At 44.3% G+C, this 15,497-nt stretch overlaps 1 protein-coding gene across 1 annotated transcript in view; it reads right to left on the reverse strand.

Annotated features, from left to right (window-relative positions):
- The window catches only part of APBB1IP (amyloid beta precursor protein binding family B member 1 interacting protein), a 247,373-nt gene that overhangs the window by 142,355 nt on the left and 89,521 nt on the right, over positions 1-15,497 (reverse strand). Inside the window, exons 4-5 of the mRNA XM_030199285.1 lie at positions 11,201-11,502; positions 4,841-4,918 (exon numbers count right to left, since the gene is read on the reverse strand). Coding sequence (XP_030055145.1) covers positions 4,841-4,918; positions 11,201-11,502 — 380 coding nt within the window. The remainder of the gene's footprint in view (positions 1-4,840; positions 4,919-11,200; positions 11,503-15,497) is intronic.

The raw sequence follows: 15,497 nt of genomic DNA on the forward strand, positions 1-15,497 counted from the left end.
TTTGTACCCTGTGCTTTCCCACTCATGGCAGGCTCAATGTGGCTTAGATACTTATTTGTACCTGGGGCAATGGAGAGTTAAGTGACTTGCCCAGAGTCACAGGGAGCTGCCTGTGCCTGCAGTGGGAATTGAACCCAGTTCCCCAGGACCAAAGTCCACCACTAGGCCACTCCTCTCTTGGTTGATATTGTGTATCTGGATTGTCAAAAGGTGTTTGACAAAGTACTTCATGAAATACTCCAGAAGAAATTGGAGAGTCATGGGATAGGAGGTAGTGTCCTATTGTGGATTGAAAACTGATTAAAGGATAGAAAACAGAGAGTAGGGTTAAATGGTCAGTATTCTCAATGGAGAAGTGTAGTTAGTGGGGTTCCCCAGGGCTCTGGGCTGGGACCGCTGCTTTTTAACACATTTATAAATGATCTAGAGATGGGAGTAACTAATCAGGTAATTAAATTTGCTGATGACACAAGTTATTCAAAGTTAAATCGCAAAAGGATTGTGAAAAATTACAAGAGGACCTTACGAGACTGGGAGACTGGGCATCTAAATGGCAGATGACGTTTAATGTGAGCAAGTGCAAAGTGATGCATGTGTGAAAGAGGAACCCAAATTATAGCTACTTAATGACCATTTAACCCTACTTTCTGCTTTCTATCTTTTAACCAGTTTTTAATTCACAATGGAACATTGCCTCCTATCTCATGACTTTCTAATTTCTCTAATCTTTCTCTCAAATATATCCAATGAAACCTTGGACACAACCACATGGAGCTTCACTTCCGGAGGCATGCCACTATGTAAAACCAGGGTTACAACATCGAACCCAGTATTTTTCAGGACAAGTATGACTCTAGAATTCTGCACTACTGGACAACATAGTGCTTCACAGTCTTGTTTTTCCATCATGTATTGCCATTTATATCTGGGATAGGGATTCTGAGAAGTCTGAAGAAAATGCCTTAGGAACGATTGTATTAAAACTTCAAAGATCAACTCAGTATCTGAAGGCATAATGTTATGTGTGTTATAGAGGTCCCACTTGTTCTTGGTTGCCTTTGCTGTATACAGACAGGCTGTAATGGTTTTCAGGATGTTGGTTGTGGGAGTGTATATTCAGATGTTTGCCCTATTTGGAAATCCCTGGGAGGAGATATGGAGATTAGATGATGTCATGTTTAGTAGATGGGGAAGGATTTTGTCTTTTGCTGCTTTTCCTTAATACTTCTTTGGTTGAAGGATAAAAGGAAAGAGAGAAACAGTTTTTCTTCTGTGCAATGCAGGTGAGGGTTAGAATTCAAGGCTGGAATTGGCAGACTCTCTGGAGTGAGATCCTATGGCCAAGAGGTTACAAGTGAGAAGAAGTCATCCAAGGTGTTGGAAGAGGATTGTCTAGTTCTGAAAATCTGCCTGAGTAGGGTTAGCACTCAAGATTGGATTGATTGGGTCCTGTTGGTCAAGGTGACAGCACGGCTGAAGAATCTGAGAATAGAAGAGCTGAGATTTCTGATTTGTGGTACTTGTCTCACTACCCCAGGTGACTCAGGAAGCTAAAGATGAAGAGGAGGTTTGGAAAATTTGCCTGCCCGGATGACCCCACTGGGTTGAAGTAACCTTGAGACATAAGGAAGCGGAAGAAGCTAAAAGTATTTTGAGAGTTTGAGACATGTCTTGCAGACCCAAGTGCTGGAGCAAGGGGTTTTAAGACCAAGAAAAAGAAAAGAGTCCTCTCTGCATAATTAGGAAGGTCCCTGGATTAGCACTGGAATATAATACAATAAAATCTTTGTATTCAACTGCAAAGCACAAGGCTCTGTGCGGATAACAATAACCATGGGATCTATTCTGTTTGGAATAAAATTTATATTTTATAAGCTGTATGCTGCTAGTCTTTCGCTTTTCAGGACTATTGTTACTGTCCACTGTTCTTTTATTTTCTGAAAAAGTTTTCAATAAAAAGATTTGAATTAAAAAAAAAAAAGAGTATTGGCTATTTCCAGCAATTTACAATATAAATCTCCCATTAACTGTTAACTAAAATCCTACCAAATAAAAATGTTTTCAAAAGTTTTCTAAACTTGAAATAACGTGACTCTGATCTAATAGATAGAGGGGTCCTTTTACTAAGGTGTGCTGAAAAATGGGCTGCACTAGTGTAGGTACATGTTTTGAGTGTGTGTAGATCTATTTTTGCAGCGCATCTGTTTAAAAGGCCTTTTTTATATTTTTGCCGAAAATGGACGTGTCGCAAAATAAAAATTGGCATGTGTCCATTTTGGGTCTGAGACCTTACCGCTAGCCATCGACTTTTATTTTATTTATTGCATTTGTATCCCACATTTTCCCATCTATTTGCAGGCTCAATGTGGCTTACATAGAGGGGCATAATGGAACAGAAACGCCTATCTCCATGGGCGTTAATCTCCGAGAACGGGTCCGTGAAGGGGCGGGGCGGATCGTATTTTTTAAAAGAAAAAGACGCCCATGTTTTATTCGTCAAGGTGTGAGCTGGGCGATTTTGCTTTTCAGCGATAATGGAAAATGAAATCGCCCAGCTCAAAAACGAATAAATCCAAGGCATTTGTTCGTGGGAGGGGCCAGGATTCATAGTGCACTGGTCCCCCTCACATGGCAGGACACCAACCGGGCACCCTAGGGGGCACTTTTACAAAAAACAAATAAAAGGTAAAAGAGCTCCCAGGTGCATAGCACCCTTCCCTTGGGTGTTGAGCCCCCCAAATCCCCCTCAAAACCCACTGCCCACAAGTCTACATCATTACTATAGCCCTAAGAGGTGAAGGGGGGCACCTACATGTGGGTACAGTGGGTTTGGGGAGGGTTGGACGACTAATAGCATTAAGCAGCACAATTGTAACAGGTAGGGGGGGGGATGGGCCTGGGTCCACCTGCCTGACGTCCACTGCACCCCCTAACAACTGCTCCAGGGACCTGCATACTGCTGCTTGGGAGGAGGGTATGACATTTGAGGGTGAAAGTAAAAAGTTGTGAAACATCATTTGTTGTGGTGGGAGGGGGTTAGTGACCACTGGGGGAGTCAGGGGAGGTCATCCCCGACTCCCTCTGGGGGTCATCTGGTAATTTAGGGCACTTTTGGGGGCCTTATTCGTAAAAAAACAGGGTCCAGGAAAAGTGTTCTAAATTCTAGCTCAAAACTGTTCCATTATCGGCGAAGGGCGCCCATCTCTGTTCGCCCGATAACCACGCCCCAGTTCCTCCTTCGACACGCCTTCGACACGCCCCCGTCCACTTTGTCCGCATCCGCGACGGAGTGCAGTTGAAAGCGACCCAAATTCGGCTTTTGATTATACCGCGTTATTCGTTTTTGTGAGATAAACGCCCATCTCCCGATTTAGGTCGGAACTTGGGCGTTATTCTCGTTCGATTATAAGCAGGATAGTTTGTTATGGTATAGTCATTTCATGATAACAAAAACACTTGGCGGTAAGGTCTCATGCGATAGCCATGTGGTGATCGTCTACGCGCGTAGAATGATGATTACCGCCCAGTTTCTGCTGTGCGCCAGAAAATAAAAATTATTTTCCGGCATGTGTAGCGGATGCACATCAAAAATAAAATTACTGCTAGGGCCACGTGGTAGCCGAGCAGTAACTCCATGTTGACATTTGTTGGGCGTGTGTAGGCGCCTACGCAGCTTAGTAAAAGGGCCCTAGAGAGAGAGAGCGAGAGAGAGAGAGAGAGAGAGAGAGAGAGAGAGAGAGAGAGTAGTCCAACATTTTGCTGCTTGGAATGCAAATGTGGCATCGTGATTTTTTTTTTGTACTTTTAAAAATCTCACCAAGGCGTATGGAAGGGCTGACAAGTTTTTTGAGCGCAAAGAAAGTGTAGTTTGGATTAACTGTCTGTAGGATCAAGTATCTTGGTACTTCTCCTTGTAACAACAGTACAAAGTATAAAATAACAATGTGCTTCCACAGCAAGCCATTGCAATTTAGATAACACAGGAGTTACTAAGACCCCCCCCCCCCCCCCCGTGCTTTAGAAATTAAAGACAAGATAGCTTTAGCTTTGGAAGCATGTGCTAAAAAGTTCCACAGTTTTGTCAGCTTTTACTTTTCATACTATAATGACTTTGTTTTTTTATCAGCTGTAACAAGGGTTGAAATTCTTCTTCATTTGTGTGAGTGAATATAGCTTGTTTGAGAGTACAAGAGTGGCCACAGAAATTGCAGTGCCCAGACGCTGAGTGAATATTACTCCATCTCACATAGGGGTCATTTTACTAAGGCGTGACCAAAAGTGGCCTGCGCTGGAAGCATGCTGGTCCATTTCCTGAGCGCGCCTGGAAAAAGGGGATTTTTAAAAAATGTGCTGGAAAATGGACATGTGGCAAAATGAAAACCAGCGTGTGTCCATTTTTGGCCTGAGACCTTATTGCCACCCATTGACTTAGTGGTAAGGTCTCACACGTTAACCGAGTATTAAGTGTGCAGTGCGCGCCAACTGCTGATTACTGCTGGGCAAGTGCCCCGCGGTAGAAAATAGAAAATATTTTCTGCCGTGTGTTTCGGGAATGCACCAAAAATGGAATTACCACCCGGGGCGTGCGGTAGCAGGCGGTAGTGCCAATTTGATGCACGTTGGACGCGCATAGGCGCCTATGCGCCTTTGTAAAAGGGCCCCTCAAGTTCTCAACAGAAAGTCTAACCCTTCAATTGCCAGACCTCTGGATACAGCTTTAAACAGAGATACCAGAGAGACCTTACATCTGCAACTAAAGATGCTGTTGATGGATATGGTTTGACTACTGATAATTATTACAGTATGAATGTTCAGAAGCTTAAAAATCTAAAATGTTTACCTTTTTAACTTTGGCTTCCTTCATTTTTTCCAGGGCAAGTTTTATCTTGTCAGTTTTTGCTTTTGATTCTAGTTCTTCCTGAAAGAGAAGTAAGAAAATTAGTAATAACATACACAATCATTTTATTTAATATCATTAAAGATGAGAACTAGTATTCTCAATAGTTGTGGCAGAGGACTGTGCAATTCAAGCTTGCTCAGTTTTCAAACGATTTTAGCTGGGTAAATAAGTAGTCATAAGCTGAAAATTACCCTCACCTCTTTGGAGGTAAAAATACTCACACTGCAAAGGGGGAAGGGAAAGCAGAGCTGGCAGCCTAACATAAATGTAAAAAATGGCCTACTGCCCCTTTTCAAGGTAGGATTAACCTTTTGGTGGACCTTTGGCTAACGAGCACCATTGGGCTACCCATCGTACAATATGTTTTTAACATTTTTCAATAAAATCTTGGGAAAAAAATTCAGTGCCGAAAAAAGCGCTAGTCTATAAACCATGCTTTAGCAGTTATGACTGAGAATTGCGGCTAACTTTAAGCGCAGCCATTTGCACCAACTTGCAGATGCCCTTATTCTCTAACTACACCCGCAACTTAAAGGAATGCCCCTGATCCACCCATGACCTGCCCATGACCCTCCCATTTCCTCACCTCCTTTTGTTGACTTGCATGCAAAATTTAGGCATGGATCTCGTGCCTAAATTTAAGTGCATACATTTTAATTAAATCTAGCTAGTGCACTAATTGTTGTTAAAAAGCCAATTATCGGTGCAAATTAGCTTGTTATTCAATTAAATTGTGCGTGCAAATTGGGCATGCGCCCAGATTTGTGTGCACAATTTTTGGTGACTTTTATAGAAATAGGGGGTAAACGTTGTCACGACTGTGGTCGTGATCCCTCTCTGACTCACCTTATGTCCTGATGGTCAGCTGCTGTGCTGGCTACTGTCTGTAGGGTTTGTTTCCTGTGTGTTTCAAGCCTCACTTTGGGTTCTGTGTATTTCCTGCTTCTGTCCTGTAGGGTTTCCACTTCCTCCGTGAAAATGGAAACCAGCTATTTTGTGGGCAGTCTGGGGGTGGAGTCAGCATTTAACAGAATAAGTGCCAATATGCAGCCCTTAAGCAAACCGGGCAAGTAGGATCTCATAAATAGCAGCCCTATCTTTGACCCGTTTAACTTAAATGGATATCAACACATCCGTTTGAGAGGCCCTTTTACAAAGGCGCGTAGGCTCCTATGCGCGTCCAACGTGCATCAAATTGGCACTACCACCCGGCTACCATGTGCCCTGGGTGCTAAATCTACTTTTGATGTGCGCCCAAAACACACGGTAGAAAATATTTTCTACCACGTGGCACTTACCCGGTGGTAATCAGCAGTTTACACGCATTGGCCGCTTACCGCCCGGTTAGTGCACGAGACCGTACCACTAAGTCAATGGGTGGCGGTAAGATCTCAGCTCAAACGTGGATGTGCACTGGTTTTAATTTTGCTGCACGTTCATTTTCCGGCACAAAAAAAGGCTTTTTTCCAGATGTGTCCAAAACAAATGCCTACACCAGCGCAGGCCACTTTTAGGAGCGCCTTAGTTAAAGGGCTCCTAAGTGCTTGCCATCTGCACCAGGGGCATATCTGCGTGGGGCCACAGGGGCCTGGGCCCCCACAGATTTCGCCCTGGTCCCCCTCCCGCCGCCAACCCTCCCCCACTAATGTTGTTTACCTTTGCTGGTGGGGGACCCCAACCCCCGCCAGCTGCCGAGGTCTTCAAAGTTCTTGTTCGTCGTCCTCCGTGGCCATGCTGTACCCTGTTGATTCGGAGTCTGTCTGACGTCGCACCACGTTGTACGCGCGTACAACGTGGTGCGACGTCAGACAGACTCCGAATCAGCAGCGTACAGCATGGCCACGGAGGAGGACGACGAACAAGAACTTTGAAGACCTCGGCGGCTGGCGGGGGTTGGGGTCCCCTGCCAGCTGAAGAATTATTTTTAAAAGCAGGCGGAAGTGGACCTCGGCTGGTGGGGGTTGGGGTCCCCGCCAGCAAAGGTAAACAACGTCAGCGGGGGAGGGTTGGCGGCGGGAGAGGAGGTGGAGAGAGTCGTTGGTGGCAGGGGGGTCTCTGGCAATGGCGGGGGGGGGAGTCGTTGGTGGCAGGGGAGGCTCTGGCAATGGCGGGGGGGGGGGGGTCGGTGGTGCCGGGGGGAGGCTAAATGTGCCCCCTCCCTCTGGCCCTGGCCCCCCCTACTGCCAGAGTCCAGATACGCCCCTGATCTGCACATATCCAGATATATAGTGCTGGTGCTTGGCCATGGCTCAGCATTGAATATTTGGGCATAAAGCTGGCAGTGGCAGCAAAAAAACTGCCGATTGCCACTGACTGAATATTTATCCTGATATGTTCAATTAATACAAACATCTTTAAGGCTGTGAAATATGTGTTTATCTTCTGCTAAGCACCTTGCCATTTTATCTACCATCTCCGTGTAATCACAGTGATCATCAGGGACTCCAGAGCTCCTACGTCAACTCAAGACAGGCTTAAATAGAAATGCCAAACTTGATGGAAAGCTAAGAGGCTTAGCTCGGCACTGCTGTGATGTTAATGCTGTGCATTTTTTTATTATTATTTCTGTAATCTTTAATCTTAAGGAGATGATTCAGTTTTTCAATGTGCAGTTTCTCTATCCAACTTCATTTCCTTAACTGAAAAACACACCTCAGAAGAAGGTTAACATGTCTTGGAAAGATGTGAATTTCTAGGATTACAGTTGCATGGGCTAGATATTGTTACTTCTGCCAAAGGTTTTACGAACAAGCAAGGAATTTCAGACCACAGCAAAAACAGAGCTCCTATTATCACTGTTACTCCAATGTACTCTGTCAATTGTATAAAGAAAAATTATTAGCATGTCAGTCCTCTGCTCTATTAGCCTAAGCTATCATTTAATAGAAAGTTTTATAAAGTAAGGACTATTTTACAAGAGTTAGACATGTAAAAAGCTGGTTTACATGTGTAAACGATTATAGGCATGTAACCAGTGATTTTAGAAAAGCAGTTTGTTTACTACTGAATGTACACATGCAAGCACGAATATGAAAAGGGGGGGTGTGTGTTCTGGGATTGGTTTTGTTGGACCTTAAAATTATGCACTAAATTCAAAATTATCCCTGTTGTGCATACCATGATAACATCAAGATTGGATTACTGTAATGCACTCTAAACTAGTCTGACTACAAAGGGTCTGCACCAGCTCCAATTGATTCAAAATGTTGCAAGGGATGTGACCACATCACACCATTTTTGCAAAAACTTCACTGGCTACCAGTACAATACAGGGCTAAATTTAAAACTCTACTGATCTCCAAGGCCCTTAAAGAAAATGCCCCCCAAGTACTCGAAGAACAGGATGACCCTCTACACATAAATCCTAAAAAATGAATAAATATATGGAAAAAAAATCAGCACTGAAAAAAACCGCTATTCTATAAACCGTGTTTAAAGATAGGTGTGGTTTAGAGAATAGAACATTTGCCTAGGAATCGTGCCTAACTTTAGGTGTGGCCATTTGCACCAACTAAAACATGGTACAAATGCTCATGCCTAAATTTAGGTGCAAATGCCCTTATTGTATAATTATGTGCGTAACTTAAAGGAACACCCCAATCCGCCCATGACCTGTCCATGAGCCTCCCATTTTCCACACCCCCTTTTTGACTCACGTATAAAATTTAGGTGCAGATCCCGCCTCTTCTGCCTGCATGTTATAAAGATAATTGCCTGGAATTTTAGATACAATAACGTATTCAATGTCCGTGGATGCTATAGAAAGTTCTCCATTCCTAGATACGCTGTGCAGTATGTGTAAAGAGGGCACACTGTTTTTGGATGACGGCACACTGTTTCCTGATAGTGGAACCACCATACATGTGTGAACTGTTGGCACGTGCACAAACTAGTGCACCCTACTGGGAAAAAAGTGCACTCTCTTTCCATATAGTGCACACTATTTCCAAGAGTGTACACTATTATCGGCAATTGATAAAATGATAAAATGGCCAAACAAAAACAAATAAAATGAAAATTCCTGTAAATATTATGAGAAATGCTTCATTAAAACCAAGTAGCCAACGTGGTCCACATTTCTCAGGGGTATGAACTAAAAACAATAATCAATAATAACATGAACATACAAAATGTCTAAAATAAATAAATCATGAAACATATAAACCCCCAGATTCTATATATGGTGTGCCGAGTAGTGCATGTTACATTGTGCATGCCAACAATTTACATGCGCTACTCAATTGGTTAAAGAGCCTATTAGTGTTGAATTGGCCAATAGCGACCAATTATTAACACTAAATGGCAATAATTGGATTTTACATGCACATCTTTTTAGATGTTCTCTAAAAAGAGGTGTGCGTAAATTCCAGCATGCATAGCACAAAGGGGGCGTGGCAATGGGCGGAGTATGGGAGTATTTGGGCCATCAGTGAAATCTACACACGTGGTTATAGAATTCAGGGGAGTGCGCCTAGATTTAGGCGTAGGCATTTACACCAGCTTTTCACTTTTCACTGTGGTATGCGTTTTAAATGAGTGTTTATAAGAGTATACCATAGACACTTTATTTACTTATTTATGTTTTAGAGTGAGCTGCACTACTGACTATTATATGTGTTGTGTACACATTGGGCCCGATATTCTGCCGGTGGTGGGTAGCACATTTGCTGTCTGCCAGTGGCATTAAACCTGGATATTTAATGCCAGGCCGTATCCTGCAACCAGAATTGAATATCCGGGTTTATTTTCTCTGCTAAAAAGTTAACCATCTATGACTTTATTCAATGCTAACTGGTTAACTTTTGATAGGCCTGCTATTTAAGTGGCCTATTTTGACTGCTTAACCTAGCTGGTTAGGCATTGAATATCCGAGCCTAACCGTCTATGTCGTGCGATATAGCTGGTTAGCGGTTAGGAGCTAACCAGGATATTCCACAAGAGATAACCGGTTATTTCCTCCTGAATATCTGTGTTTAGGCACTTAAATCCTATTTAACCGGCCAGGAGCTATTTCTGGCTGGTTAAATAGTTTTGAATATCGGGGGGGGGGGGGGGGGGGGGGGGATTATTTTTAGCCTTTTATATTATTGCACACGCACACACTTGTCCATCTGCACACTGACTGTTATGATTACTATGATTTGGTTTGTTTAATTATTTTACATGGTGTGTTTATTTCTGTTGTTAGTACACACTATTTTTTACCTAGATCCCTCACATTCTATGTGTTTAGTAATTTATAAATTTTGTATGCTCATGTAATTATTGATTATTGTTTTTCATTCATACCCCTGAGGCAGCCCTGATTGGGCGAAACATGGACCACGTTGAGTACTTGGTTTTAATAAAGCATTGTTTTTGTTGTACTTTGGTTGGGATCATTTTTCTTTCATCTCACCTTGGTGCAGATCTGAACCACCTCTCTGTGTTTGTTGAATATCATGGGAAACCACATGAAATGAAAATTTTTGGGCTACCCATTTCTACTTGCAAACTTTCCATGATATTGCAACTAGATTGTTATGTTTTGCTAGAAAGCTTGACCGAGCAACTTCTCTCTTAAAGAAGTTACACTTGCTATCTATAGAAGCCTGTAAGATTTTTAAAATCTTGCGATGCAAATCAATATGAGTCATCTGATTCTATTTCCATCAATGGGTCATTATGAGCAAATAACAATGAGCAGTTGTTTCTGCATTTTCCTAGTGCAAAAGGATTGAGATACAAAACAATGATAATTTTCGTGTACCAAGCTGCTTTAACATGGAATAGTTTACCTTCTGACTTAAGAAATCTATGTGATTATTTGGCAATTTACCATCAGTTGAAACCTGAAGGTATCTTAATTTATGATAGAGCTAGATTTTGATTCTTTGTTTCTGTGACAATCTGGTGATAACCAGTTGTTTTATTTGTTTATTTTTTCTGATCCACTTTGGATTTATAGGGTAACAGCAGAATAGTATTAGCATTAGTCCTATGTCCTTGTGACTGCACATATAAATAACAACTCTCTGAAATCACCATTTCTATGCATATTTTTTTTTGTTACATTTGTACCCCGCGCTTTCCCACTCATGGCAGGCTCAATGCGGCTTACATGGGGCAATGGAGGGTTAAGTGACTTGCCCAGAGTCATAAGGAGCTGCCTGTGCCTGACGTGGGAATTGAACTCAGTTCCTCAGTTCCCCAGGACCAAAGTCCACCACTCTAACCACTATGCAATCTCCATGTGCAAATCTTATTTACATGTGGAGATTTGTTTTTATAATAGAGACCTGTACGTAGTGGCAGATTTACCTTTGACAGTGGCTCAGAAGGCTCTGGAGGTGGCAGTGGTAGGGCTAAATCAAGTTTGGGAGGTAAAGGCAGAGGTGGTAAATAGTCTTCAAAATCTTGAGTGTAGGCAGCAGGGATGTTTGATTGATAATCAAAAGAAGCTGCAATGCTGAAACCTGGCTCAGGGTCAGTAAAGGTGCTTCTCTGGGAGGAAGAAGGTGGCTTCTGTGCTTGGAATGTCTTCTTTTCAGTTTCATTGATGTCTGCCATGAGGTCAGCCATTAATGCGTCTAAGTCATTGTCCTCCAGTGCGTTGAGAGACTCTGGCAAGGAAAAGCAAAATATTTGTGGAAAAGATAATACTCAGAATACAGAGGTATACAGAACTTTTCTTCTCAGTTCACTAGCATTTTCCATGGTGAAAATCGAGAAAAATAAAGCCTTAGGCGTCAACAGATTTAGCTACCTAATACTGGGTTTTAGCCAGCAAATCTACCCATTTAAAACTGTGGCTTCTTACACTGGCTAAAAACATGCAGTAACACTGGCAAGGCACACAGGGCCGTGCCGATGCAGTAAGCGAGGTAAGCGCCGCAGGGGGGCGCCCACCTCTGGAGGGCGCCGCCGCGGTGCTTACCCTCGCCCCGCCGAGGACTTTAAATCTTTTGGCACCAGAGAGGGGGGTGCCGCCGCTCCCGCTGCTCTTCATCCTGGCACCCCCCCCCTCCTGCACCAGCCCTTTAAATGTATTTGCCGAGCGAGCGCAGCACCTCGTGTGCAAGTAAAAGAAGCGGATCCGATCATCTCATTGGCCCTTCTCTCACTGTCCCGCCCTCCTCTGACGCAACTTCCTATTTCCTCTAGGGCGGGACAGTGAAAGAAGGCCCAATGAGATGATCGGATTCGCTTCTTTTACTTGCACACGAGGTGCTGCGCTCGCTATCGCGTCGGCAATTTCTTTTTAAAGACGGGTGGCAGGGAGAAGACGAGGCAGGGTGAGGGTGGGGGACAGATGGGGTGACCGTGAAGGTGGGGGAGGACTCGGATAGCAGAAGGGACTGGGTGGGAGACAGATGGGGTGAGGGGGACTCGGATGGGCAGAAGGTACTGGGTGGGAGCCAGATGGGGTGAGGGGGACTCGGATGGGCAGAAGGGACTGGGTGGGAGACAGATGGGGTGAGGGTGGGGGGCACTTGGATAGCAGAAGGGACTGGGTGGGAGACAGATGGGGTGAGGGGACTCAGATGGGCAGAAGGGAATGGGTGGGAGACAGATGGGGTGAGGGTGGGGGGCACTTGGATAGCAGAAGGGACTGGGTGGGAGACAGATGGGGTGAGGGGGACTCGGATGGGCAGAAGGGACTGGGTGGGAGACAGATGGGGTGAGGGTGGGGGGCACTTGGATAGCAGAAGGGACTGGGTGGGAGACAGATGGGGTGAGGGGGACTCGGATGGGCAGAAGGGACTGGGTGGGAGACAGATGGGAGAAGGGGCATGGAGCTGGAACTGGGGTCTGAAAAGTGAGCAGGAGGGAGAATGGGGTCATGCCTGGGGCAGGGGTGGATGGGAGAATCAATGGATCTGGAACTAGGGGCAGCCGCAGGTGGGAACTGGGAGCCGAAAAGAGGGGGCAGTGAGAGAGGGGGGATAGATCCTGGATGGAATGGGGAGTGAGAGGGAGGGCAGACCCTGAATGGATGGGAGGGCAGAGAGGCATGGATGGGAGGGCAGGGCCCAGGGAGAGGACAAATTGCTGGAAGGGGAGGGGAGAGAGGATTGCTGGCTATGGATGGAGGAGGGAAGGGCAGAGAGGGACAAGGATGGACATGGGGGCCCAGGGAGAGGACAAATTGCTGGAAATGGAGGGGAGGGGAGAGAGGAGGATTGCTGGCTATGGATGGAGGAGGGAAGGGCAGAGAGGGACAAGAATGGACATGGATGGGAGGGCAGGACCCAGGGAGAGAGGAGAAATTGCTGGAAATGGATATAGAGCAAGAAATGAAGAAGAAAGGAGAAAAGTAAAGAAATAAATGGAAAGGAAGCCCTGGAAATGGAGTTAAGAGGACAGATAGCAGCAGAATCAGATACTGGACCAGCATGATTGAAAAAAGAAAGTCACCGACAACAAAGGTAGAAAAAAATTATTTTATTTTCAGTTTAGCGTTTGGAATATGTCCACTTTGAGAATTTACATCTGCTATCTTATTTTGCAATGTATAGCAATTTGTTTCTAAGAATATTGCTGACAATTCCTTTCAGTGTGGCAAGTGGTGAGCGATCATTTTCATGGGGGGGGGGGGTGTGATCATTTTCACGGGGGGGGGGGGGGGCAACTGATAGTCTGCAGGGGGGCGCCAGAGACCCTAAGCACGGCCCTGAAGGCACACACGTATATGTGGTAATAAAGAAGCCAGCTTAGAAGTGTTTTTACTGGGAAAGATATGACAAATCAATCTTAACAGTTAAATCGGTTCTAAAAATTCATACAGAAGAGCAGATGCACAATATGGATCTAGAAGACAGCACACCTAATCAGCTGTACTGTTTACTCCATAGACCTTCTCCTTTAAAGTAAAAACTACCCAAAATTCTATGCCTGAAAGTAAATAGTCTGGAGAAAGTTAAACCACCAAATATATTCTGGGAAACCTCTGGCTTCAATGCCTTTTAAAATTTGAGAAAGACCATTAACATTTAACTTACACAAACCTGAAAGTTCAACACTATGCTCTACACAGTGAAGCAAACCACCCCCCCCAAAAAAAACCAAGAATGCCCAAAAAAGGTTCTCACTGAACCATTTATAAGTAAAACCAATGTAATTTAAGTTAAGCCATTTTTCTTGCTTGCTGTTAGAGTATTTATATACAAAAAGCTACTTAAGACAATATGAATGAAAATGTTCTCAGATTTCTCTTGGCAATTACTTTATTTTAAAAGCAAATGCTTCCAGAAACGTACCAGCTTAGTCCTAGCTGGAAACTCACTATTCATCTGTCAGTCTGGGCTAGAGAGAAGCTATCATATCCATAATAACTTTACAATGTTGGATTGTTGCCCTAGGCAGATACTGTATAATAGAATCTAAACTTCAATGAAAATCTACTGTACAAAGACTGTAACATGAGTTAAAAAAAAAAACTAGTACCATGCTGGACACAGGGAAACCTGTGCCTCAGGCCACTTTCTTAAGAAAGAAAATAGTGCTCTGCTACTAAAAAGACTCAGTCTTCCATTCAAGAAGCCAGACCCTCTCTTACACCATCAATTTCCATGCGCAGACACTTTTTCAAGAGCATTTTATTCATTTCTACTAACCTACCACCAGCTCCGCTCCCGCTGCTCCCAACTTGGCTTTAAAAAAAAGATTTGTGAAGCGCCGGAGTCGCAGGCAGCGCCTCGCCTGCCCTGCTTGTAAAGATCTCCTCCTCGTCGTCGGGCTTTCCCACATTGAGTCCCACCCTCCTCTGAGGTAACTTTCTATTTCCGCGAGGGCGGGACTCAATGTGGGAAGGCCTGACGACGACGAGGAGATCTTTACAAGCAGGGCAGGCGAGGCGCTGCCTGCGACTCCGGCGCTTCACAAATCTTTTTTTTTAAAGCCAAGTTGGGAACAGCGGGAGCAGAGCACCCCCCCCCCCCGGGCGGACCTTGCTACGCCACTGGCAGCGGGTGCTCAAGGGCGCCGGTCATGGATCATCTGTTTCAGCTCCGAAGCTTTCTCTTTTACTTTCTTCCTCCGTTCTTTTTCTGTTGCTTTCAAATTTCGGCGGACATCCCGGCGTGAAGCTGGCTTGCGTACTGCCTTAAAAGTCTGTCAGACAGGCCAAGAACTGCTTTTTACTTTAAATAATTATACAGGGCCGTGCCTACGTGGTAAGGTTTATTTATTTTATTTATTTTTAAATGGCGCCCTTGAAGGCAGGCGCCCCCCTGCGGTTCTTACCCCGCTTACTGGGTTGGCACGGCCCTGTGCCCAGAGACACATTTAGCCAGCTAATGTGATATTCAGTGTAGCTAAGTAACCACAGTTGCACAAACGATAAGTCTAAATCTACCCATTCAAATTTTCAGCCACATATTGGAGGTAATGTTCTAAAGATTTTTATATGTGGATAGCTCTGGTTTACTCTTTAAACAGGTCTTTTGTAACAGTGTGAGGCCACATATATACATTGTCCAAACAATGGACAAACAACAACAATACCTATAGTCCAACATCATGAGCCAACCAAATTGCATTCACAAATTTGGGAGTGTGCCCGACTTGCACATGCATTTTAATTGAGTAATGAAGCAATTAGCACCAATTCTTGGGC

This window comes from Microcaecilia unicolor, chromosome 1, assembly GCF_901765095.1.
Source record: "Microcaecilia unicolor chromosome 1, aMicUni1.1, whole genome shotgun sequence".
NCBI lineage: Eukaryota > Metazoa > Chordata > Amphibia > Gymnophiona > Siphonopidae > Microcaecilia > Microcaecilia unicolor.